Raw genomic sequence first — 19950 nt, forward strand, 5'->3', positions numbered from 1 at the left:
GTCCTTTGGAAGAGCAGGCAATGCCCTTAACCACTGAGCCATCTCTTCAGCCCTTCGGCTCATTTATATATCTCCTCCCAGAGTCTGTTCATGCATCTTTTCAGCTGGCAAAAATCAAGTTCCCGCACGAGGTGGTTTGTCTTCTAGTGGATTAACCTTACCTGTTCTCACAAGACCGTTTCCCACCCCACACTTGGGATCATAAGAAAAACAGGTTTATCTCTCCTTCAAACTATAATTTTTTTTTTAAATTTTAGAAAAATGTAAATGTATAACAACAACAATAGTAAATTATTATTATTACTACTGCTGATAGCCTATGCTTGCTTGAAATTTATTATGTAGTCTGGCCTCAAACTTGTGGCTAGCCCTCAAAATTCTGGCCACCCACATCTGGGTATTTTAAAATTCTAACTTAGTATCATTATTTTATGTGTATAGACATTTTATCAGCATGTATGACTGTGTACTATGTGCACGCCTGGTGCCCGTGGAAGCCAGAAGAAGGTATCAGATGCCCTGGAACTGGAGTTACAGATGGTTATGAGCCACCTTGTCAGTACTGGGGATTAAATCCGAACCCTTTGGAAAAACCACCCAGTGCTTTTAACTCCTGAGTCACCTCTCTGGCACCCAAACTTGCATTCTTAAAGTCTGTGCTCATCTATCGATTGATCGTCTCATTCTTAGGTAGTTTCCAGAATTTGTCTATTGCAAATAGCAACGTAATTCATATTTTTGTATGTAAATTACTCAACGTCTTTAAAAAGACCATGACAAGGGACACTAAAATAAAATTACAGAATTATTATTACCCGGACACATTTGAAGCCTCCACTTCTTCCAGACGCATGCGCTGTAAATAACTCTCCCCCAAGTGCTGTTACATGCCCTTGTGTAAGAATGCAAGGGAGCCCCTTCCTTAGTACATGCTGATTTTATTTAAATAATATATTTTTTAAAAAGTGGAGTAATAAAACACAGCAATATAAAGCATTTAATAGCATTTACATACTTGCCTTGGGCAGATGCTTAGCCAGGTCTGGGCAGAGGCCAGTCCAGCCCTTTGTGGTAGTGAAAGAGTTGCCCCGTGTTAGGGGAATGCACTCTAACTTTAGCTTTCATTTCCCCTCAAGTCAAGCCATTTGCTAGGCTTCCTCTTTTATTCCTGTAGAGTTATTTCCGTCTTCCCTTGCATCTTGTATTTGAAAGTGCTCCCTTGTACCAGATGCTTCTTCTTTTTAGAAATGCATTTCTTCTTTCTTAAACATGTGTTTGTCCACTTGATTTCATATCCTGCAACCATGGACCCCAGTTCCCTTTCAGCATTCTCATGCAAGGTATGCAAGTTCTTGTTCTGGAAACACATCAAATGTGTGCATGCGCGCACGCGCGCGCGCGCACACACACACACACACACACACACACACACACACACACACACACACCTGCTCTACATGTTCCCATGTCTCGTTCACAACACTGAAAAAGAAAATGAGCTCCACGGGGCAGGTGGAGCTGCCTGGCACAAGTTCACAATAAATTATCCTTGAAAAAGGTACACAGCCATGAAGGTTTCCAAGCCATCAAAGCCCAGACTGTGTCCCTGCCTCTAGATCTTAGACTAGACCCAAATTGAGTATTCAGGCTACTTCTCCATTGAGAAACATGTGCTCCACTATAGGCCCAGGGCCTTTTCCCTCAGAGCATGGAAGCAAAAGGTTCAGCCCAGAGCCAGAGGTGACTGTCACCTCAAGGCCTGCCTCCTGGTGACCCACTGTCTCCAGGAGGCAGACCCTATCTTCCACAGAACCCCAAAATAACACCATCAATTGTTCAAACTGAACGCCATATGTTCAAACACACGAGCCTGTCTTTGGAGCGCATTTTAGACTTAATCTGTAACATTCCCACATTGGCTCACATGGCCTCAGGGCCACCACACAATGCAAAACACATTACCTAGCTTCAAGAGTTCCTCAGCAGTAACAGCCCAATGTCCAATTTTTTTTGTGAGATGTAAGACAAGCTCTTAGCTGTGAGCTCCCATAAAATAAAAATAACTTATGGGCTATCATGTACAGTGGCAGAGGAAACGTTCACATTTCAAAAGGGAAGGTTGGCGTGCTGCAAATCAAAGCAGATCAAAGCTTGGCCAAACCCCAGCAGAGAGACCCAAACTCTACGTCTGACAACCTGAATCCATGGTGTCATCATGTGTGCTCCAGTGGACGTGGGGAAGCCTGTTTCCAGGACCTTGCAACCTAAAGCACCCTTGACCTCTTTCTTGGGTGAGTTCAATGCCAGCTCCAATATCCTGGAGTCTATACTACAACTCATGGACTTTGCCTTCGTAGTTTCATTCAAGCTTTCAGGAGTAGACCCACTCGGAAAGGCCAACCTCGATACACATCGCCTGGTTTTCCTCCTGTGGAACCTTCTTGGTACGAACCTCAGTGGTACCTCAGCTTCTGCATTCTGCGTGTCTGCAAAGCCACCAGCCCATGGACTGGACGTTGCCAAGCTCTGCTGCTGTCCCAGGATAGAGTCACGTCCCCTTGGGTCAGGGCTTCAGCTGAGGACATGTCCTGGTGACTCTGGAGAAACGGTTTTCCAGCCTGTCCAGACATTCTTCCTTTTAAACGACAGCTTTTAAAATGGGGCTTTCACTTTACACCTTGAAAGGTTTTGGTAGATAGGGTCTCGATTTCAGTGTCCTTCTACTATTGTCCTAGTGTAAAGTCTGGGGTTCTCTTTAAAGGAGCTCATCTCTTTAACCATCACAGTATAAACTGAAAAAAAAAAAACCATTTGCAGAGCATTCATGCTCCTTATCAAACTCTATGCTTCTTCTTTGAGTTCTTACTATAAATATGATTAAAAACAGTGAGTTATTTCCGTGCCATGGCCTAGATGCTGTGCTGCCTTGAAAATGTCTCCATCAATCCTATGAATCCAGCTTCATTCATAATCACTAGAGGCAGGATGGGCGTAGCCAGCTTCTTTGACAGAATGTAATATGAATGGGATGTGTTTTTCTGAAAGCCCTTGAGTCTGGCCTTCACCATCTGGATGCAAATAGGCGGGGCTGATGGGGAGACAGTTACATTCAGGAGGCTGAGTTCTTTTTTTTTCTGGAGTCAGAGGAGGTAGTGCTGCTGTCTAGATAACATTTTCAAAGCTTAACGGCCTTGGCACCTGTGGTATCGCAGGCAGGGAGCTGGGACTCTTCACCTGTGGGTAGACATGAGGAAGAAGAACATTGAACATGGCCAGAGCTCTGGATCTTTTATAGAAGACTGTTCATCCCAGCCACTCTCGCTAAAGGTTCCCGACCCCATAGCTCCTCCATGGGCGCTTCTCCTGCTTACTTTTGGCTTATAGAGATTAGTCTCCGGGCTACTTATCTCTCTCCATCCTTAACAAACTGTGCAGTCTTATAATAAATTCACAAGTGCTTCTGCCACTAAGGAAAATCGTCTTCAGCAGCCTTGACTATTTGATTGTTTTGGAGAGCAAGGGAAGACAGGCGAGAAGACACCTTTGTTCCGGCAAAGGACAGGCTGTGACTGGATAAGCCATACATCATCTTACCACATTTGTGTTTTGATAGGGAGGGTACCTATGTAGCCAGAGCAAGCAAACCTCCCTCCTCCAGTTCCCTGCTGCTCAGGAGCACCAGGAGTCTCTACCCATGACCCCTTCCCTCCTGCACACAGCAGAAGCCATAGCCCTTCCCCGTATCTGTGACTTTAGACAGAATCCTTCTGGTTTTCGTTATCATTTCAATCTAGAACTCCTTTCCTACTCTGTTTTCATCCATTTCCTATATTTTCGGGTAACTTCAAACAAAGCCATCAAACACTGTCTAGAAGACGTGCTCAAAGCTAAATGACTTCGACATGGGCAGGGAGTGAGGACTCTCCACATGAGGCAGGTATGAGGAGCTGACAGGGAGGTCTGGTTTTTTGTTTTTGTTTTTTGTTTTTTCCTGAGCTAAGGACCGAACCCAGGGCCTTGTGCTTACTAGGCAAGTGCTCTACCACTGAGCTAAATCCCCAAGCCCGGGAGGGAGGTCTAAGTCTAAGAAATGGGAATCTGAACATGAGCCAGGGAAAGGGATCGACCATTAAGATGAGACCCAACTGTAAAGCTTCTTACCACTTTGGGGATCTGCACAGTGGAATAAAGTGTGTTTTCCGCATCTTCTGGATTTGTTTTCTGTTAATAACCAAACAAACAAACAAAAAAAAACCAAACACAGTCATTACCTAACCCCCAAATCACAGAGACAAGACCAGGGAGACACACAACCTAGAGAAAGCAAAGTATGGGCAGAAAGATAGAGAGAGAAGGGAAGCCAGGTTCTGGAATAGGCACAGGTAGTCGGAATTCTCTCATTAGTAACTGCTATAATAATGTGCTAATCACTTTTAAAGAAACTCATTGCTTTTTCATTCATATTTTATCCATTTTCTTTGTTGCATTATTTTCTGTATTGTGTTTCAGTGAATTTCAAAATATGTTGTGAAGTGCCTCATGAACTGTGAGTCTCCTAAGGTAGCTAAAGGCTGACATGAAATTACAGTGCTAGCGTTGCAGACTGAGTTATCCAGTAGTTCAAAGGCTCCTGGGGAAACAGCAAGGATGCCCAATGAACCAAAAGGAAGAAAGAAAGAAAGAAAGAAAGAAAAAAAAAAGAAAAAAAAAAAGAAAAAAAAAAAAAAAAAAGAAGAAAAAAAGAAAGAAAGAAAGAAAGAAAAAAACAAAACCAAAAACCACCACCACCACCAAAACAAAACAACAACAACAACAACAAAAACTTGTGATTGGAGAAAAACATCCTGAGTTTGCTTAAGTTTATGGCTGATCCTGAGGGTAGCCTTGCCAGATGTAGCCTGAGCACAAGAAGAGGGAGGAGGTGATAGGGTGATATATTTTGACTTAAGAAGTTGAGCAGGCTACAAAGCAGGCCCACCACCCACCTCCTGTGAGGAAGTGAAGAGGACACCACAAACTGTGGGAAGGGGTGACTCACATAACTGATCACACGAGTGTTACTGGCTTGGGTCAGAATAATCATGTGTTCTTCAAGTCACCAACCTCTGCACAGACATGAATGAAGGTGTGTGGGAGGCAGACTAGGTAAGGACTAAATGTCTTAATTCCTCTCCTCTTTCCATGCCACCCAGTCTTGTAGGGAAAAGTCTCAAGGGAAGCAAGGAGAGCCTTAGATGGAGCTGGACACACACACACACACACACACACACACACACACACACACACACACACAGACAGACACACACAGACACACACACACACAGACTCACATTTGTGTAAGGGATTGTGTCATATTCATTATTCTCTTTCAAGTTGGGGAGTTCCTGGTGGCTTTCCACTCTGTCCAAGTCTACTGCACAGCCTGAAACAAGGTTAAGAAAATCAAAGCCTGTTTGTCTTCCCACTCACTGTCTCCCCTGGTCCAGCGACCCTGGATGGTCTACTCAGGGTGACCAACCATCTTGGTCACTCTTAAGTAGAGAAATTTTTTCTAGGACAGGGAACTTTCAGTGTTAAAATAGAGAAAAATCCTGTGGGGCCTGGTGGTGCACACCTGTAATCCCAGCACTCCGGAGGCAGAGGCATGTGGATCGCTGTGAGTTCGAGGCCAGCCTGGTTTACAAAGTGAGTCAAGGACAGCCAAGGCTACACAGAGAAACCTTGTCTCAAAAAAAAAAAAAAAAAAAAAAAAAAAAAAGAGAAAATCCTAGACAAATCTGGATGAGGTAAAGACTAAAAAGGGGTCTTAATGCTGACTAAGTAGAGAAGACAGGCTGGTTGGGGTCTCTGACAGGGATGAGGATAGGAAGGGCTCAGAGGCCATTGTCTGCTGAGAAGGAACAGAATCAGCAGTGTAGCATCAGTGTCATCAGAAAGGCTACCTCTATATGTTCTTCGGAGGAAAGGACAGGAGTGGACACTAGGGTGGACACTACCCTCAGGAGAGAAAGCAAGCCATGCTCTCTCTATTTGGAGGTAAGGCATACAGCTGACTGAGAAATTCTCTGTGGATGTGTGTGTCTGAGCATGTGTTTGTGTTCATGTTCATATTCATGTGTGAACTGGTGCGGGTGTGTGTGCACATGAGTGCATGTGCATGTGTGTGGGGTGCACGTGCACATGCAGGAAAGTCAGAGGTCAGCTGTGGGTGTTGCTTCTTGGGTGTTGTTTACTTTGTTTTATGAGACAGGGTCTGTTGTTGGCTTGGAACTAACTCACCAGTAAGTCCCAGGGATCCACCTAGCTCCACCTCCCCTGTGACGGGATTACAAGTGCAGGCTACCACATCTGATTTGTTTATTTATTTATTTTTAATGTGAGTTCTGGGGGCTTGAACTCAGGTCCTCACACTTGTATGGCAAGTACTTTACTGAATGAGCTATCTCTCCATACATTGACTGTGCACTTCTTTTTAAAAAAATATTTTATTAATTTAATCATATTACATCTCAATTGTTAGCCCATCCCTTGTGTCCTTCCATTCCTCCCTCCCTCCTGCTTTCCCCCTACTCCCATCCCCTATGTCTGTGACTGAGAGGACCTCCTCCCCCTGTATATGATCATAGGGTATCAAGTCTCTTCTTGGTAACCTGTTATCCTTCCTCTGAGTGCCACCCAGGCCTCCCCATCAAGGGGACGTGGTCAAAAATGGAACACCAGAGTTCGCATGAAAGTCAGACCCCACTCTCCACTCAACTGTGGCAAATGTCCTGTCCATCGGCTAGATCTGGGTAGGGGTTGGAAGTTTACTGTCTATATTGTCTTTGGCTGGTGCCATAGTTTGAGCAGGACCCCTGGACTCAGATCCGCTTGTCATAATGTTCTTCTTGTAGGTTTCTAGGACCCTCTGGATCCTTCTATTTCCCCCATTCTTCCATGCTTCTCTCACCTAAAGTCCCAATAAGATGTCCTCCCCTCTGTCCCATTTTCCTGGTATATGAAGACTTTCATGACTGTGCACTTCTTAAGAGAAGATACAATGCCCTCTTATCTTTATCTTTCTATCTTTAACACTGCTAAATCTTGCACATAGATTGATATATTGCTTGAGGAGCAAAAAGGAGAAAATACATGGAGACAAAAAAAAAAACATATATGCTTTACCTTTTCTTTTCTTTGTCTGTATGACAATAAACATAACCACCAGGAAGATGCTGAGCAGGATGGGCACTAGTATGGTGCATAGGAAGACGACGGATGAATTTAGGTCCTTGGCAGCATCTTTAAAGAGAAAATGAGTAGAGGCATGAGGAGGGTGGATGTGTGTGTGTGTGGTGGAGTCAGCTAAGGCAAAGGCTCTAACTTCCACTTTCCTCCCACCCTGGTGCTTTCCCAGAGGCCTTTAGTTGACACAGACCTTGTTTCCATAGGAATTGGGAGCTAAAGAAAATACAGGTTCTTCAACCAGAGGCTCCTGGGAAAAGGAGGCAGTCACCTTTACAGAGATTGAGGGCAAGGATGAAAGTTGAGGAATTGCTGATGGGATTCCTGGCTGTGCAGATTAAGGTCTTGTCTTCCTCTCCCGTGGTCCAGGAGATGGGAAGGCTGGCACCATAGTGGGTCTCATTGGCTGCCTGTCCCACAGCTTTCCAGCTGTAAGTCACATTCTCTCCTTCTTGTTCCATGGAACATGTTAGGTTGACTCTGCAGGTGCCATTCTTGTTGTCTTGCCAATCCATGGTGATTCTCGGCCTTGACAGATACTCTGTTTAAGAGGTAGAACAAAAGATAGAAGCTAGTCCTACAGCAGGTTGCCAAGAAGAGACTTGATACCCTATGAGCATATACAGGGGGAGGTAATCCCCCTCAGGAACAGTCATAGGGGAGGGGAATAAGGGGAAAATGGAGGGGGGAGGGAAGAATGGGAGGATACAAGGGATGGGATAAACATTGAGATGTAACAAGAATAAATTAATTAAAAAAAAAAAAGAAGTTAGTCCTAAATCTGCTTTCTCTGAGTGACCCTTGCACATCTAGGACCCGAATCTCTCTTGGAAGCCAAAGGAGGGGAAGGAAGCAACAGTTCAGACCAAAAAAAATTTTATTCTTTTGTTTTGTTTTCTGTCACAAGGTTTCTTTGTGCAGTCATGACTGTCCTGGAACTGGCTCTGTAGATCCTGCTGGCCTCAAACTCACAGAGATCCACCTAACTCCTCCCAGAGTGCTAGGATTAAAGGCGTGTGCCCCCACCACCCTACAGAATATCTTTTTATAAAATATTTTATTTGTTATTTATACAGTTTTCTGCTGCATGTGATTCAGCAAGCTAGAAGAGGGCATCAGATCTCATTATAGATGGTTGTGAGCCACCATGTGGTTGCTGGGAATTGAACTCAGGATCTTTGGAAGAAGAGCCATTTCTCTTAACCACTGAGCCATACCTTTAGCCTTTACAGAATATCTTATTCTTATGTGGGAAAGAAACCTCTTAAGTCTACTTGTCCCTAGATGTATAGCAAGAATAATAGCTGCTATTATAGCAGAAATAATCAGGCAACAAAAAATATAGTGACATTCACTAAGCCTAGGTTCAGGGTAAACACTGTGCTTACTTGCAGTTTAGATGTTATCTATTGTTTACCCAGAGGTTTCTTATTATTGGTCCTCAGACTTCCTTGAAAACACTTTCATTTCTCTTCTCCAGGAGAGAATAATACTGCAGGAACCCCTTTTGCTACCTTCTTGTGCCCACTCCTTCAAACTTAGAGGATCAGCAAATGGTTTATTGGTGAGATGGTGGGAATGTGGCAGGTCATTATCTATCCTAGAGCGTGGTCCATGAAACGTTTTTGTTCACATACTTTTTTCATCTCCATCCTTTGCCCAGCTAGATTGTGTGCAGATGATGTAATTTCTGCTCCCTTCTACTGTGTCTATGGAACATAAGCCTGGATCAAGGTACATTGCTTGCCTATCTCCTGCAAGAAAGTCTTAGGTCCCATCTTCTGACGTCTCTGATACTGTTGTTCAGGGCACAAGACAGCTAACTAACTCTTCTGGTAGATAGCTAAGTGATTGTTTTGTAAGTTAATTTCTCTGGGTGGTCTTTCCCTCCTCTTTTCCTCACCCCCTCCTTCCATCCCTGCTTCCTTCCCTTTTCATTTTTCTCTTTCTGTTGCCCAGGCTAGCTTCTAAATTCTAAGCCCACGCAATTCTCCTGCCCCAACCTCCAGAGTAGCTACAACCACAGGCATGAACCACAGTAGGAGATCTTGTCTTCTTTCTGGTTTTGTGTACATTACTCAATTGCTTAGAGCCTGTAGGGGAAGGGATATAATTAGTTTGTATCTGGTAATCTTCTTAAGGTAGGTAACATTATCCCCCTTACATATATGGAAACTAAGACTTTAAAGAAAGTAACTTGGCTAAGGCTGTGCACCTAGTAAGTAGCCAACCGTTAACTTCTGTCTGTGTGACAGCCACATTTTGTTGTTGTTTTTGAGACAGGGTTTCTTCGTGCCATTTTGACTGTCCTGTTACAGACTAGGCTATCCTGGAACTTAGAGATCTGACTGCTTCTACTTCCTGAGTAGCTGGGATTAAAGATATGTGCCACGACCACCTGGCTTATAGCCACTTCTTAGGTTGCCCGTCGTCTATGCTGCACAGCCTCTTGCAAAATCTCAAAGTAAGCAGAGACCTTATGAGTCAGTTGTATGTGAAGAATCCTTTGCTTCCCGATCTTTGCTGTGTGATACCCAACCTGGACTTGAACCTCCCCTGTAACTGGATGCTCACTACATCCATCTGCCACTATTAGGACTGAACCTGCTTACCATAGACGTGCAGCGCATACTCCTTGGTGAAGGGAGACCCAAGTATTGTATTGTGAATCTCCACACGGTAGATTCCTGAGTCACTCTTCTTCAACTGGCTGAGTGTCATGGAGTAGCTTCCTTCTGGAAAGACTATCCTTTCTTTGTTGTGCTTTTGTGTCAGAATCACATTGTCCTTATTTTTTATGGCAATAGTGAGTGTATTGAAGGTCCAGATAACAGTGTCTTTCTCTTTTTTGGTGATATCCAGAGAGAAGGTCACAGATCCATCAAGGGCACCAACCACCTCCTTCCGTGTTCCGGAAGCTGCTGTTGCTACAGACACAGAAAACTATAATGTAAGCTCCTGCCACAGATTACCATGTCCTTTGAGACCTTAGAAGACTCTGAGAAATATTTCTAAGTTCAATACCCACACAAAAGCATCGAGATTAGAACCTTCTGCCTGCAAAGTCACCTGATGCCACCATATCACATTCTCAGAGACCCCCAGCTGAGTAGCTTAAGCTCTTTGGTGAACTCCATCTTCTAATGGTTCCTGTGTGGGGACAACTAAGGAAGTTTCTATCTGGGCTTCTTAGGACTGCAAAGTTGCTCCAGAGATAGCTCTGCACGTAGTTGGTGAGCTAGGCTACCCAAACAAGGGCCAATGGTTCACAAGCATTCACCGGGGCAAGGAGAGGAAAACAGTGTGTTTGTACTAACAGCAGTAGCTGACTAGCTGACTGTATAAGACTCAAGGTCATCCCCACAAAATTTTTCCATCTACTCTTGTTCTACCGTGTTTGTATGGGAAGAAGGAGAAGGGTGAGCTTGAGTGTTGGGGAACACTGCTTGTGATGCTTACCCCACATGCTAGAGGATGCAAAGGGTTTTCATTCTGTGAGAATTTTTTGGTTTTGTTTTTTGTTTTACCACAGTCTTAGGTGACTACGTAGAGCATGACTCTGAAGCAATTTCCACTGGTTACGTTACTGCACATGAAAGGATGACTCTTGGTGGAACTTCCAGAAGAGACCTACTAAGCATTTCCAGCGATGGTGACCGGGTGATTGTCTGTAATTAGTCTAAGGGACAGAATCTGGGGCTAACAAAAGTCCATTCCATTGAGATCAACAATTTAAGGCATTTACTGTGATCTTCTTTAGATATTAAAGTTCCTAGAAGAAGAATTTTTATACCTGCATCTTACAGATCAGGGCCTACTTACTCCCTTAGTTCCAGGTAATATTCAAAAGTGCTGACTTCTCTTCCTCCAACAAATTTTCATTTTCAAACACCCTTCCTTATCGTTCAGTGTGCATACACTTTAGAGTCCACTAATCTTTTTAAAATTATCTAGTTAAACAATCTGAGTTTTCAAAACCCTGTCTGCTTTCATAATAGGAAGACCGGTGTGGTTTTAGACTGTCCTCACTTTAATTGTCTTGAAATATGTAAAAATAGCACCAGTAAAAGTTACAGACGGAATTAAAATTTATTCTGATATTTTTGATCAATTGATGAATTCATCCTTTCACTTCAACAGCAGAGATAGAAAGGGTGAAGATTTTGAAGCCAGGTAAAGATTGGGTATCACTTGTCCCCGAGGTGGGTCCAGTTCCTGGACCTTCAAGTAATTTCATTTTCACATTAGTTTTGGGCAGATATATTCATGGGATGTATTAATTCTCTTCTGAAGTGATAACAAAATGGGTGAGGCTCGGTAGTTTATAAATAAAAAGAGATTTATTTACTCTGCAGTTTGGGAGGTTGAAACTCTGAGCATGTACAACACCGTATGTGAAGCCTTTGATGAGGACTTTCTTGGTTGGGTCACAAGATGGCGCATACACAGAAAGAATGGGAAGATTGGATTGGCTTCATTATAACAAATCTGCTTTCAGGACAGTTAGCTTACTCCAAGGAGGCAAACGTAATTTTTTTCTCAGCATGGTACCCATGTCAGCTAACCCCCTGTGCTAGGCCTCATCTCCTAAAGGTTTTTTTGTTTTTGTTTTGTTTTTTTTTTTAAATCACATCTCCCTCTCCATAATGGTGATTTAGATTCTAGTATCAAACTCATGGGTGGGACAAACCACATCCAAGCCATTGCAAATATGGTTAAGCGACAAAGCTGTGACAATATGGCTTCAGTGTGTTAGCATATATGCATGTATGTAAGCCAGGAGGAAGCTGTCTTTTCGCTCTCTATTTTCTCAGGGTAAATGTCACCAGATGTGAGTACTGTGGAGTAAGTGTGAAGCAACATCTGAGAGTCACTGTGCCTTGTTAGAATGAAAGTAGAGGATGATATGGAGCAAAGCGCGCCAGGTACAACCACCATCACTCCTCCTCCTCTTCTTCCTTTCCTTTTTTTTTTTTAAAAAGATCTTATGTGGTCCAAACTGGCTTAAGACTTGATATATAACTAAGCAACCAATAATGGCCTTGAACTCTTTTTCAAATTAAAATTTAAAAATATTTTTAAATTTGATTTTGTGTGTACAAGTGTTTTGTTTGCCTGTATACAATGTGTGTGCCTGGTGCCTGCCAAAGTCAGAAGAGGGCATTAGATCCCTTGGAACTGGAGTTACAGATGGTTATGAGCCACCATGTGGGTGCTGGGACTCAAACCCAAGTCCTCTGCAAGAGCAGCCGGGGCTCTCAACTGTTGAGCCATCTCTCCAGCGCCAAGGCCTTATACTCTTGCTCTTCCTTCCTCCACCTCCCAAGAGATACCATACTCAGATCATTTTTCTATCTTAAATGTATCTTCAGGATGGAAAAGGAAGTCAGCTGAAGGAAACAGCTCCCTGCCATTTTCTAAGTAATGGGTTAATGAACAGATGCAGGTCGGTTTGGTCTTATTATTCCAGTTTACTGGGAAAAGGGACCTAGAAAGCAGAGACATTTTAAACAAATGTTCAAAGCTGAACTGAAATTACGGGTTTTTTGGTTTTGTTTTGTTTTTGCATTGACTTTACTTAACACCTTTAGGTATGACCACAGTTTTCTCATATCTAAGCAGGCCATGTTTACTATGCCAGGCATTGTTTTAGGAGCTAAAAATGGAACCGAGGGCTTGGGCAAGATGGTCATAATTCTTGCACCCATCAAATTGTGAGACATAAAGAATTAAGAAACTACATGTGCTACGAGAAGGGAAGTAATGGGTACCATGAGATGGCTGAGCCTGACCCGTGGGATCAGAAGGCTCTAGAGTCTAGATCCACGCCCAGTCTTTTGACATAGCACCATCACAGTCATCTGAAAATTTTGCCCTTGAGGACTGCAAAGTAGGGTTACTCAAGAGACCCCAGCATGTTTTAAGCACGCTTCCAGTTTTGTGCTGGGCCACATTCGTAGCTTTCTTGGTTATATGTGACCCACAGGCTACAGGCTGGGCACATGTGCTAGAGAGTTATGGCTACCAACACCTTCCTGAAGATCTGGGTCCTGCGAGGCATACCCACACACCATAGTCCCACCGGTCAAGAGGGCATGGTGTAGCTTGCTTACTCTGTGTCCACCTCCCCTCTCTCTCATTTCACAGCAGCCAAGTAGTTTGAGTAGGTCTGACAGCACTCGGCTGTCAGTGGTTGTCTTCCTCTGGCACAGTGATTTCCTTGGCGTTCTCACATCACCTAGAATGATGGTAGCTGAGAGAAGTCTGGGGGTTAGCTCTAAGGCCAAGGTAATAGTATAAGGCTGTGGGGAAAAAATGCAAAGCCCACTTGTTGTCACTGGACAAGTACCCAGGCCTTTTCCCTTTTCTCATCCTCAGTTTGTGTGTATGTGTGTTTGTGTACACATGATATATGTGTGTGTGGGACACATACCATGGTGCGTCATGTGAAGGCCAGAGAACAATTATGGAATAGAATCTCTCCTCTCACCTTTGTGTAGGTTCTGGGGCCCTAATTCAGGTTGCCAGAGTCGGGTGGCAAGTGCCTTTACCTGCCAAGCCATCTCATCAGGCCCATGGTTCATTTTTAAAAAATTATTATTTTTATTTTATGTTCATTGGTGTTTTGTCTGCATGTATGTCTATGCGAAGGTGTCTGATCCCTTGAAACTGGAGTTATAGACAGATGTGAGCCGCCATGTGAATGCTGGGAATTGAACCTGGCTCCTTTGGAAGAGAGCAGTCAGTGCTCTAAACCCCCGAGCCATCTCTCCAGCCCTTGTCTTACTTTTTATTTCATGCCTTTTTTTGTGTGTGTGCTTCAGCTTCTCTGTCTATCTGAAATAAATATTATCTACACATCTGGAATACCTTGACATATATGTTCCTTCATTTCGACCTTAACTTTTCAAGAAAAAAAATATCCTTGCTCTGCGACAACTGTCCTTTTATGTGTGTGAACTAGCCAATGGCCAGTCTGCAAATATTAGGCCCCAGATTACTCTGTAATGGCGGCAGTCTGCCCACAGTTTTGTGCTCATAGACTAGTCTCTCTTCCTACCAGGATGCTGCAGTGTGAAAAAGAGCCGTTTTCAGTGGGAGTCAAGGGACCCAGGATCCTTTCTAGCTCTTCCATAGTCCTAATCCAGAAACAAACACTTTCTACCTGTCAACAAGTCTGATGGGCTTTGTTGGTCTTCAGAACAAGCTCAGGAGATAAGAGTTAACACATTCCATATTAGAAACAAGAATGCCAGGGCTGAGTGACCTTTCCAAGGCCTCACAAATGACAGGGGTGTAGATCAGTGGTAGGACTCTTGGTGGATGCTGATGAGACCCCAGGTTTGACGCCCAGTTTGAGAGAGAGGGAAGGCCTGAGAGCCTCCATCTCAGAGGCCTGTATTTTGATTTTTTTTTTTTAATTTACCATTTTGGGTTTCAGTTCTCTGTTACTTTATGAGAGGAAAAACCACCTTCATGTCCTAGGAATTTGGGGAAGTTGAAAAGTGAATGTGGATCTGAAAGTGTTTTGACAGATCCCAAGCAGGCAGAAGGGAGGCTGGAGGCCAGGGCAGAAGCAGATGACTTCTTAGGAAGCCCAGAGGCTCAGGAACCCCTCCACATCTCCCAGGCAGCCCACCCGTAGTCATGGTAGAAGGCTCTGGACCAGGAGACCAGCCACCTCCTGCTCTCTGTCAGGAGCATTATCACCTCTGAGGTATATTCCAGGACAGAAAGAGACGGCACTGCCCCCATCTTGTCAGCTCCCTTTCATTTTGTCATTCTCCCTCTTGTTACATCACCACCAGCACCACCAAGGTCAAAAGTTATGTCAGGCCCAAACCCAGGAAGAAGACACAAGGGAGGGGACTCAGGGTGCAAAGCTCAACTGCTTGCCAGCCTAGTCCTCAAGGATGCTGCTAATTCACGCTGAAGCTTTCTCCTCACAGAAGTCAAGAATAGAGCACCTCAGAACTAGTGGTAATAATTAGTCTAATTCCATTCCACTTCTCTGACAGGAAGACTGGCATCCGGAGACTCTGGGTGATGTGGGAGGTCAGGAACCGAGGTGCTAAAGGCAAGGTTCCCCTGTACCTCTTGCTACAGTTGGAGTCTCAAAATCTCATTTGTTCTGGGGGGCCTAGGTGAGGGGGAGGTGTTAAGAAGGCTTGGAGCTTTCTCACTTGCAGAGAGGCTTTGACCACACGGGAGAATCACTTGTGTGTTTGTTTCTGCTCCTCAATGGAAAGTTTAGAATATGTGGTCCTGCAGCTAACTTCCCTTTTTCTAACGCTCCCCGAAAACTGCACTGGGGTACACACATACAACAGAGCTCACCAACTTCCCAATGCACCAAACCCAGTGCAGCCAACCTCATTCTTACTTGCCTCTCTGCCTCCTGTTCGCCTTCCACTTCCTTTCTCTGTGTTGCTTTAGGTCCTTTGCAAGGGTCTCTCTCCCCCTCACTCAGCTTTGTTTTCCTTCAAAACACTGTATTTCTCAATCACTATAAAATACCCAGAGGAACAACCTGCTGTGCCCCTTCTCCTGATGAGAACACCAAGGCTGCAAGAGCTACCTCCTTGGCTCCTGTCAAATTGTACAGAGTGACAGCCCATTGGTGCAGCCATGTCCCCAGAATAGTGCTACTCATTTGCTGAGGTTCTTTCCGGTCCCTACCTTGGGCGCCTGTATCTGCAGAAGGAAGAAATCTTATCTGGCTCTTGCTGTGGAGGACTCAGTTCAAATGCATGTTGACTGAACACGTGTCTAGTGTCAGGTGTCACGTCGGTTCAAATGTTTGCTGTGCTGGAGACAGCACCAGCTTTGGAAACTCAGTTTCTGCTTTACCTTGTAATCGCTGTGTGTGATCTTGCCTAGGAAAACATGACCTCTCTCAGCCCAAGTTTTCTTATCTTTAAATCCCCATCTCACGGATTTGTAAGGAGATGATACAAAAAGTACCTTGGGAGAGCTTAAATGGCAATTGTTGTTGAATTAATTTGCTTTTGATAACCCCTCCCTTTAGAACAGCGCAGCAATTCTGCAAGTTACTGTTAACTACCTGTTATTCACAGAAAAGCAAAGTTTAAAATTCAAAGTTGCTTGATCACAGCAATCCAGTATGGAATTAAACTAGGAAACTCTCATCCAGGATCTGTACTGATTCCGTTGCTCTGCCCACTGTGAGGACAGCCCGGGACTCTTTTCAGCCACAGGGGGTGTAACACCAGACTACCCACAGCTTTCTGCAGCAGGATGTCAGGGGACTCAGGTTTCTACTCATTGCACTACGTGTACGTCAGGTGAGCACCTGGGGTTTTCGAAGCCCTGCCATGCCCTCCCCTACCACGTCCTCAAGTTTTAATTCTGATCACTGTTTCCGTTCAGGGAGAAATTTTAGAAACGAGACTGTTTTAGAACAACCTACTTAGGGCCAGGTGCTTCCTAACAATGCAAGCTTTGATGAATCCCAGGAGGAGTGTTCGTCTGTGGATTTGAATCACTTAGTCTGGTGTGGTATGGAGGTGGGGTGGGGGTGAGGATTGAAAATGCTATGTGGTTTGGGAGCAAGTTATTTCACGAAAGTTTAGTGTGTACAGATATGACAGCTATGACAGTTGGGAGGAGGAGAAGAGAGAGAGAGAGGGAGGGAGAGAGAGAGAGAGAGAGAGAGAGAAAGAGAGAAGAGAGAGGGAGAGGAGTAGAGAGAAGCGAGGAGGAGGAGGGGGAGAGAGGGGGGGGAGGCGAGAGAGAGAGAGAGAGGGAGGAGATGAGCGAGAGAGGGAGGGAGAGGCGAGGAGAGAGGGGAAGGAGGAGGGAGGAGGGAGAGAGAGAGAGAGAGAGGAGAGAGAGGAAAGGGAGAGAGAGAGAGCGGGAGAGAGGGAAGAGAGAGAGAGAGAGAGAGAGAGAGAGAGAGAGAGAGAGAGAGAGAGAGAGAGAGAGAGAGAGAGACCTTTCATGGTTATTACCCCATGTGTCAGATAGAAAACTGAGTATAGTAAAATCTTTCATGATGCGTACATATCACGACAAGGTCATCACATCCCTCAGTCCTTCGCATGAGTGAATGCAGAGCACCTTTAAGAAATTAGTTTTCTAGGTAGAGGCAGATTGGATTACTCAGGCTAAGAGAAAAAAAAATTCAGTGGTTCCTTCCATTATTCTCATTATTATGCATAATCATTAAATCTATTGGGAATATATTTAATTAAAATATATTTATGAATAAGGACACAGCTCCATGACTTTGCTTCTAAAGTGGTGTCAAAAGGAGGGAAGGCTAAAAGATAGAGAGACTCTGAAGTCCAGGGAAGTTTCCACAGTCTCCATTTAACTCAGAGCAGTTCTGGATCAGAACAGGTCTCCTACAGCCCAGCCCACACTCTTTTAGTCACTTCTTCCCTGGAGTAAGTGAAGGAGCCCAGTCCAAGAGCTGGTTCTTTTCTTCTTGCAGATATCAGTGGCCAGTTAAAAAGCAATGCTAACTGGGGACCCAGGAGCCTGAGGTCACACCTCAGGCTGAGGAAATCAGGAGAATGGGATAAGATCTGGCTGGACTCACCTGTCAGTTGACAGAGGAAAGAGGTAAGGATGATGCGCACTGAGAAGCCAGCCATAGCAGTTTCACGTTTTCACGTTGTCAGCGAGTAAAGTGAAGAGCAGTCAACAGACTTGCTTCAGTACTCAGCTGGAATTCAAATTAAGTAGGAGGAGTCATGTCAGAGTGATTCATCTTTTATGTCACAGTGGTAAGATTTCCAAAAGTAAGGAAAAAATGATAAGACTCTTATTTTCTATTACAGATGGGGAACCACACACCTTGTAGGGATTTTTAAGTAGAAATGGTTTGCCCTCTTTACTTTGCCCATTACTTCTAAGAGACCAAAGAACAGGAAATAGGTTAGGTGGGGGCAGGGAGGGCAGAAGGGAAAGAATAATATTTAATATACTTTCCTAAGTGCCAGGAGTTGTGCTAATAATGTATACATTATTTTATTCTTTACATAAACTCTACAAGTGAAGTTCTACCATACATCCTATCTTCCAGTTGAGAGATTAGAGATTAGGGCTCATGGCAACAACATCAAGGGCTCCTTTTGGAGCTGAGGAGATGACTTAGTGGTTGATAGCACTTGTTACTCTTGCAGAGGACCTGAGTTCTGAACCCAGCACCGGCATAGGGGGAGACAGGGCATGTGACGCCTTCCCCTGGTCTCCGAGGGCACTTGCACACATGGCACACTCACAGATAGAGGCATACACATACATAGCAATTAAAAACAGATCTGGACTTTTCTTTTAAGTGGAATATTTAAAATGTTCAAGAGTATGTGGGTTGTAATAAGGTTGGGGTGGTATTTATTTATTTATTTATTTATTTATTTATTTAGCTTGGCTTGAAGGGTTTTGATTTATTTATTTATTTATTTATTTATCTATCTGCTTGGGGCATCAGGCTAGGCCCTAATATTCCCCTGAAAGCAGACACTATCTGAAAAAAATAAAAAGATTGCTATCAAAGTGAAGGTCCATCGAGAACATAGAGCGAGAGCCAAGTAACTAATGATCACCTCTTAATCTCCACTCCCTGTAAGAAGTCAACAAATATTAACAGAACAGTGTCATTTAGGTATTAGGCCCGGAGGCTATTAATAGAAAGGAAACGATCAGAGTGACTTGTGATTCGTATTGTGTTATGAACAACAACAACAACAAAAAAAACCAGAGGAGGAAAAAAATGTAAAAAATGAGGGGATATGGGTAGGAGTGAGGGCGGGGAACGAGGCAGTTGTGGTTAAAGGTAAAATAAAAACGAGAGGTAAAGAAGTGCAATATGATAACCAAAGAGAGTCCAAGGTCTCAGGAGTCTGGGCCACAGAGACCCTGCAAACTAGGCTAACCTATGGTCTTTGGGAAAGCCCATGAAAAGGAAATGAAAAGAAAAATGGAGAAAAGGAGTGGGGAGGAGAGTGACAGTGACAGTGGGAGCGGAAGAGAGAACACAGCAGGACAGAGATGGCTTCCTGCATTGACATTGGGAATTCAGTGATGGAGAAATATGTATGAAGGGGAGTGTGACTTGGGTACGTGTGTGAGTGTGAATGAGGTCCTGCTCTTCCAGTCTCACCTCTCTTGGCGTTCCTTCCTGGGGTCCCAAATGCCTGCTGCACCCATGAATAGTTCTTACACCTTGGATGGCCACTTCCAGGGTTTGCTGAGTTCCTTGGAACCTGTGTCTTCATTTCCCCCTTTCATCCCACTGATATAGCACAGGGCTCTGTTTCAAGGTTTCTTCCCCCACAGCCTAAGGTACTTGTCGACCAGGTCTCTGCACATAGTCAGGTGATGCTTGCTTCTGCTTCCTGGAAATGAACTTCATGGCCAGTCTGGGTCTCTCGAGCTGCTGACTCACTTGGAGTTTTTTTTTTTTTTTTTTTTTTTTTTTAAGTGCTGTCTCACCACTGCCCTGGCCAAGAGTTTTCCTGGCATCTCTCCTGGTATCTATATCACTATAGACACAACTTTTGTCTCCATCATTTCCATGTTAATATCTCTATTACAAGTGTGATATGAAAGTAGAAGTGGGGAGGCCTGGGTTTGAATGGTCTCAGTAGGAGTGGTGGTGGTGGGAATGGGAAGGAATGGCAGATGGGGGAAAACCAACAGTAAAGGTCGGCAACTTACTATTTAATAAGTTTATTTAAAGTTTAACAATTGGAATTT

The 19950-nt window shown here is 44.1% G+C and overlaps 1 protein-coding gene across 1 annotated transcript; it reads right to left on the reverse strand.

The window, feature by feature from the left end:
- Window positions 1-3162: 3162 nt before the first annotated feature.
- On the reverse strand, window positions 3163-17855 carry Slamf7 (SLAM family member 7). Its single transcript, XM_051148357.1, has 7 exons — window positions 17789-17855; window positions 9837-10151; window positions 7466-7765; window positions 7165-7281; window positions 5331-5467; window positions 4162-4221; window positions 3163-3234 (listed from the first exon to the last, which is right to left on the reverse strand). The coding sequence occupies exons 1-7, from the start codon at window positions 17841-17843 to the stop codon at window positions 3163-3165; spliced, it is 1056 nt and encodes a 351-aa protein (XP_051004314.1). The 5' UTR covers window positions 17844-17855.
- Between the last annotated feature and the right edge of the window lie 2095 nt (window positions 17856-19950).

The sequence above is a fragment of the Acomys russatus genome, chromosome 6 (genome assembly GCF_903995435.1).
Source record: "Acomys russatus chromosome 6, mAcoRus1.1, whole genome shotgun sequence".
Taxonomy (NCBI): Eukaryota; Metazoa; Chordata; class Mammalia; order Rodentia; family Muridae; genus Acomys; species Acomys russatus.

Excerpts from the sequence above, each read along its gene's own strand:
- Slamf7 (XM_051148357.1), bottom strand. The coding sequence starts at position 17,843 with ATGGCTGGCTTCTCAGTGCGCATCATCCTTACCTCTTTCCTCTGTCAA. Across the intron at positions 7,766-9,836 it reads GTATGCGCTGCACGTCTATG|AGTATCTGTCAAGGCCGAGA; the intron begins GTAAGCAGGTTC and ends CCTCTTAAACAG. Across the intron at positions 7,282-7,465 it reads CCTTTTCCCAGGAGCCTCTG|ATGCTGCCAAGGACCTAAAT; the intron begins GTTGAAGAACCT and ends TTCTCTTTAAAG.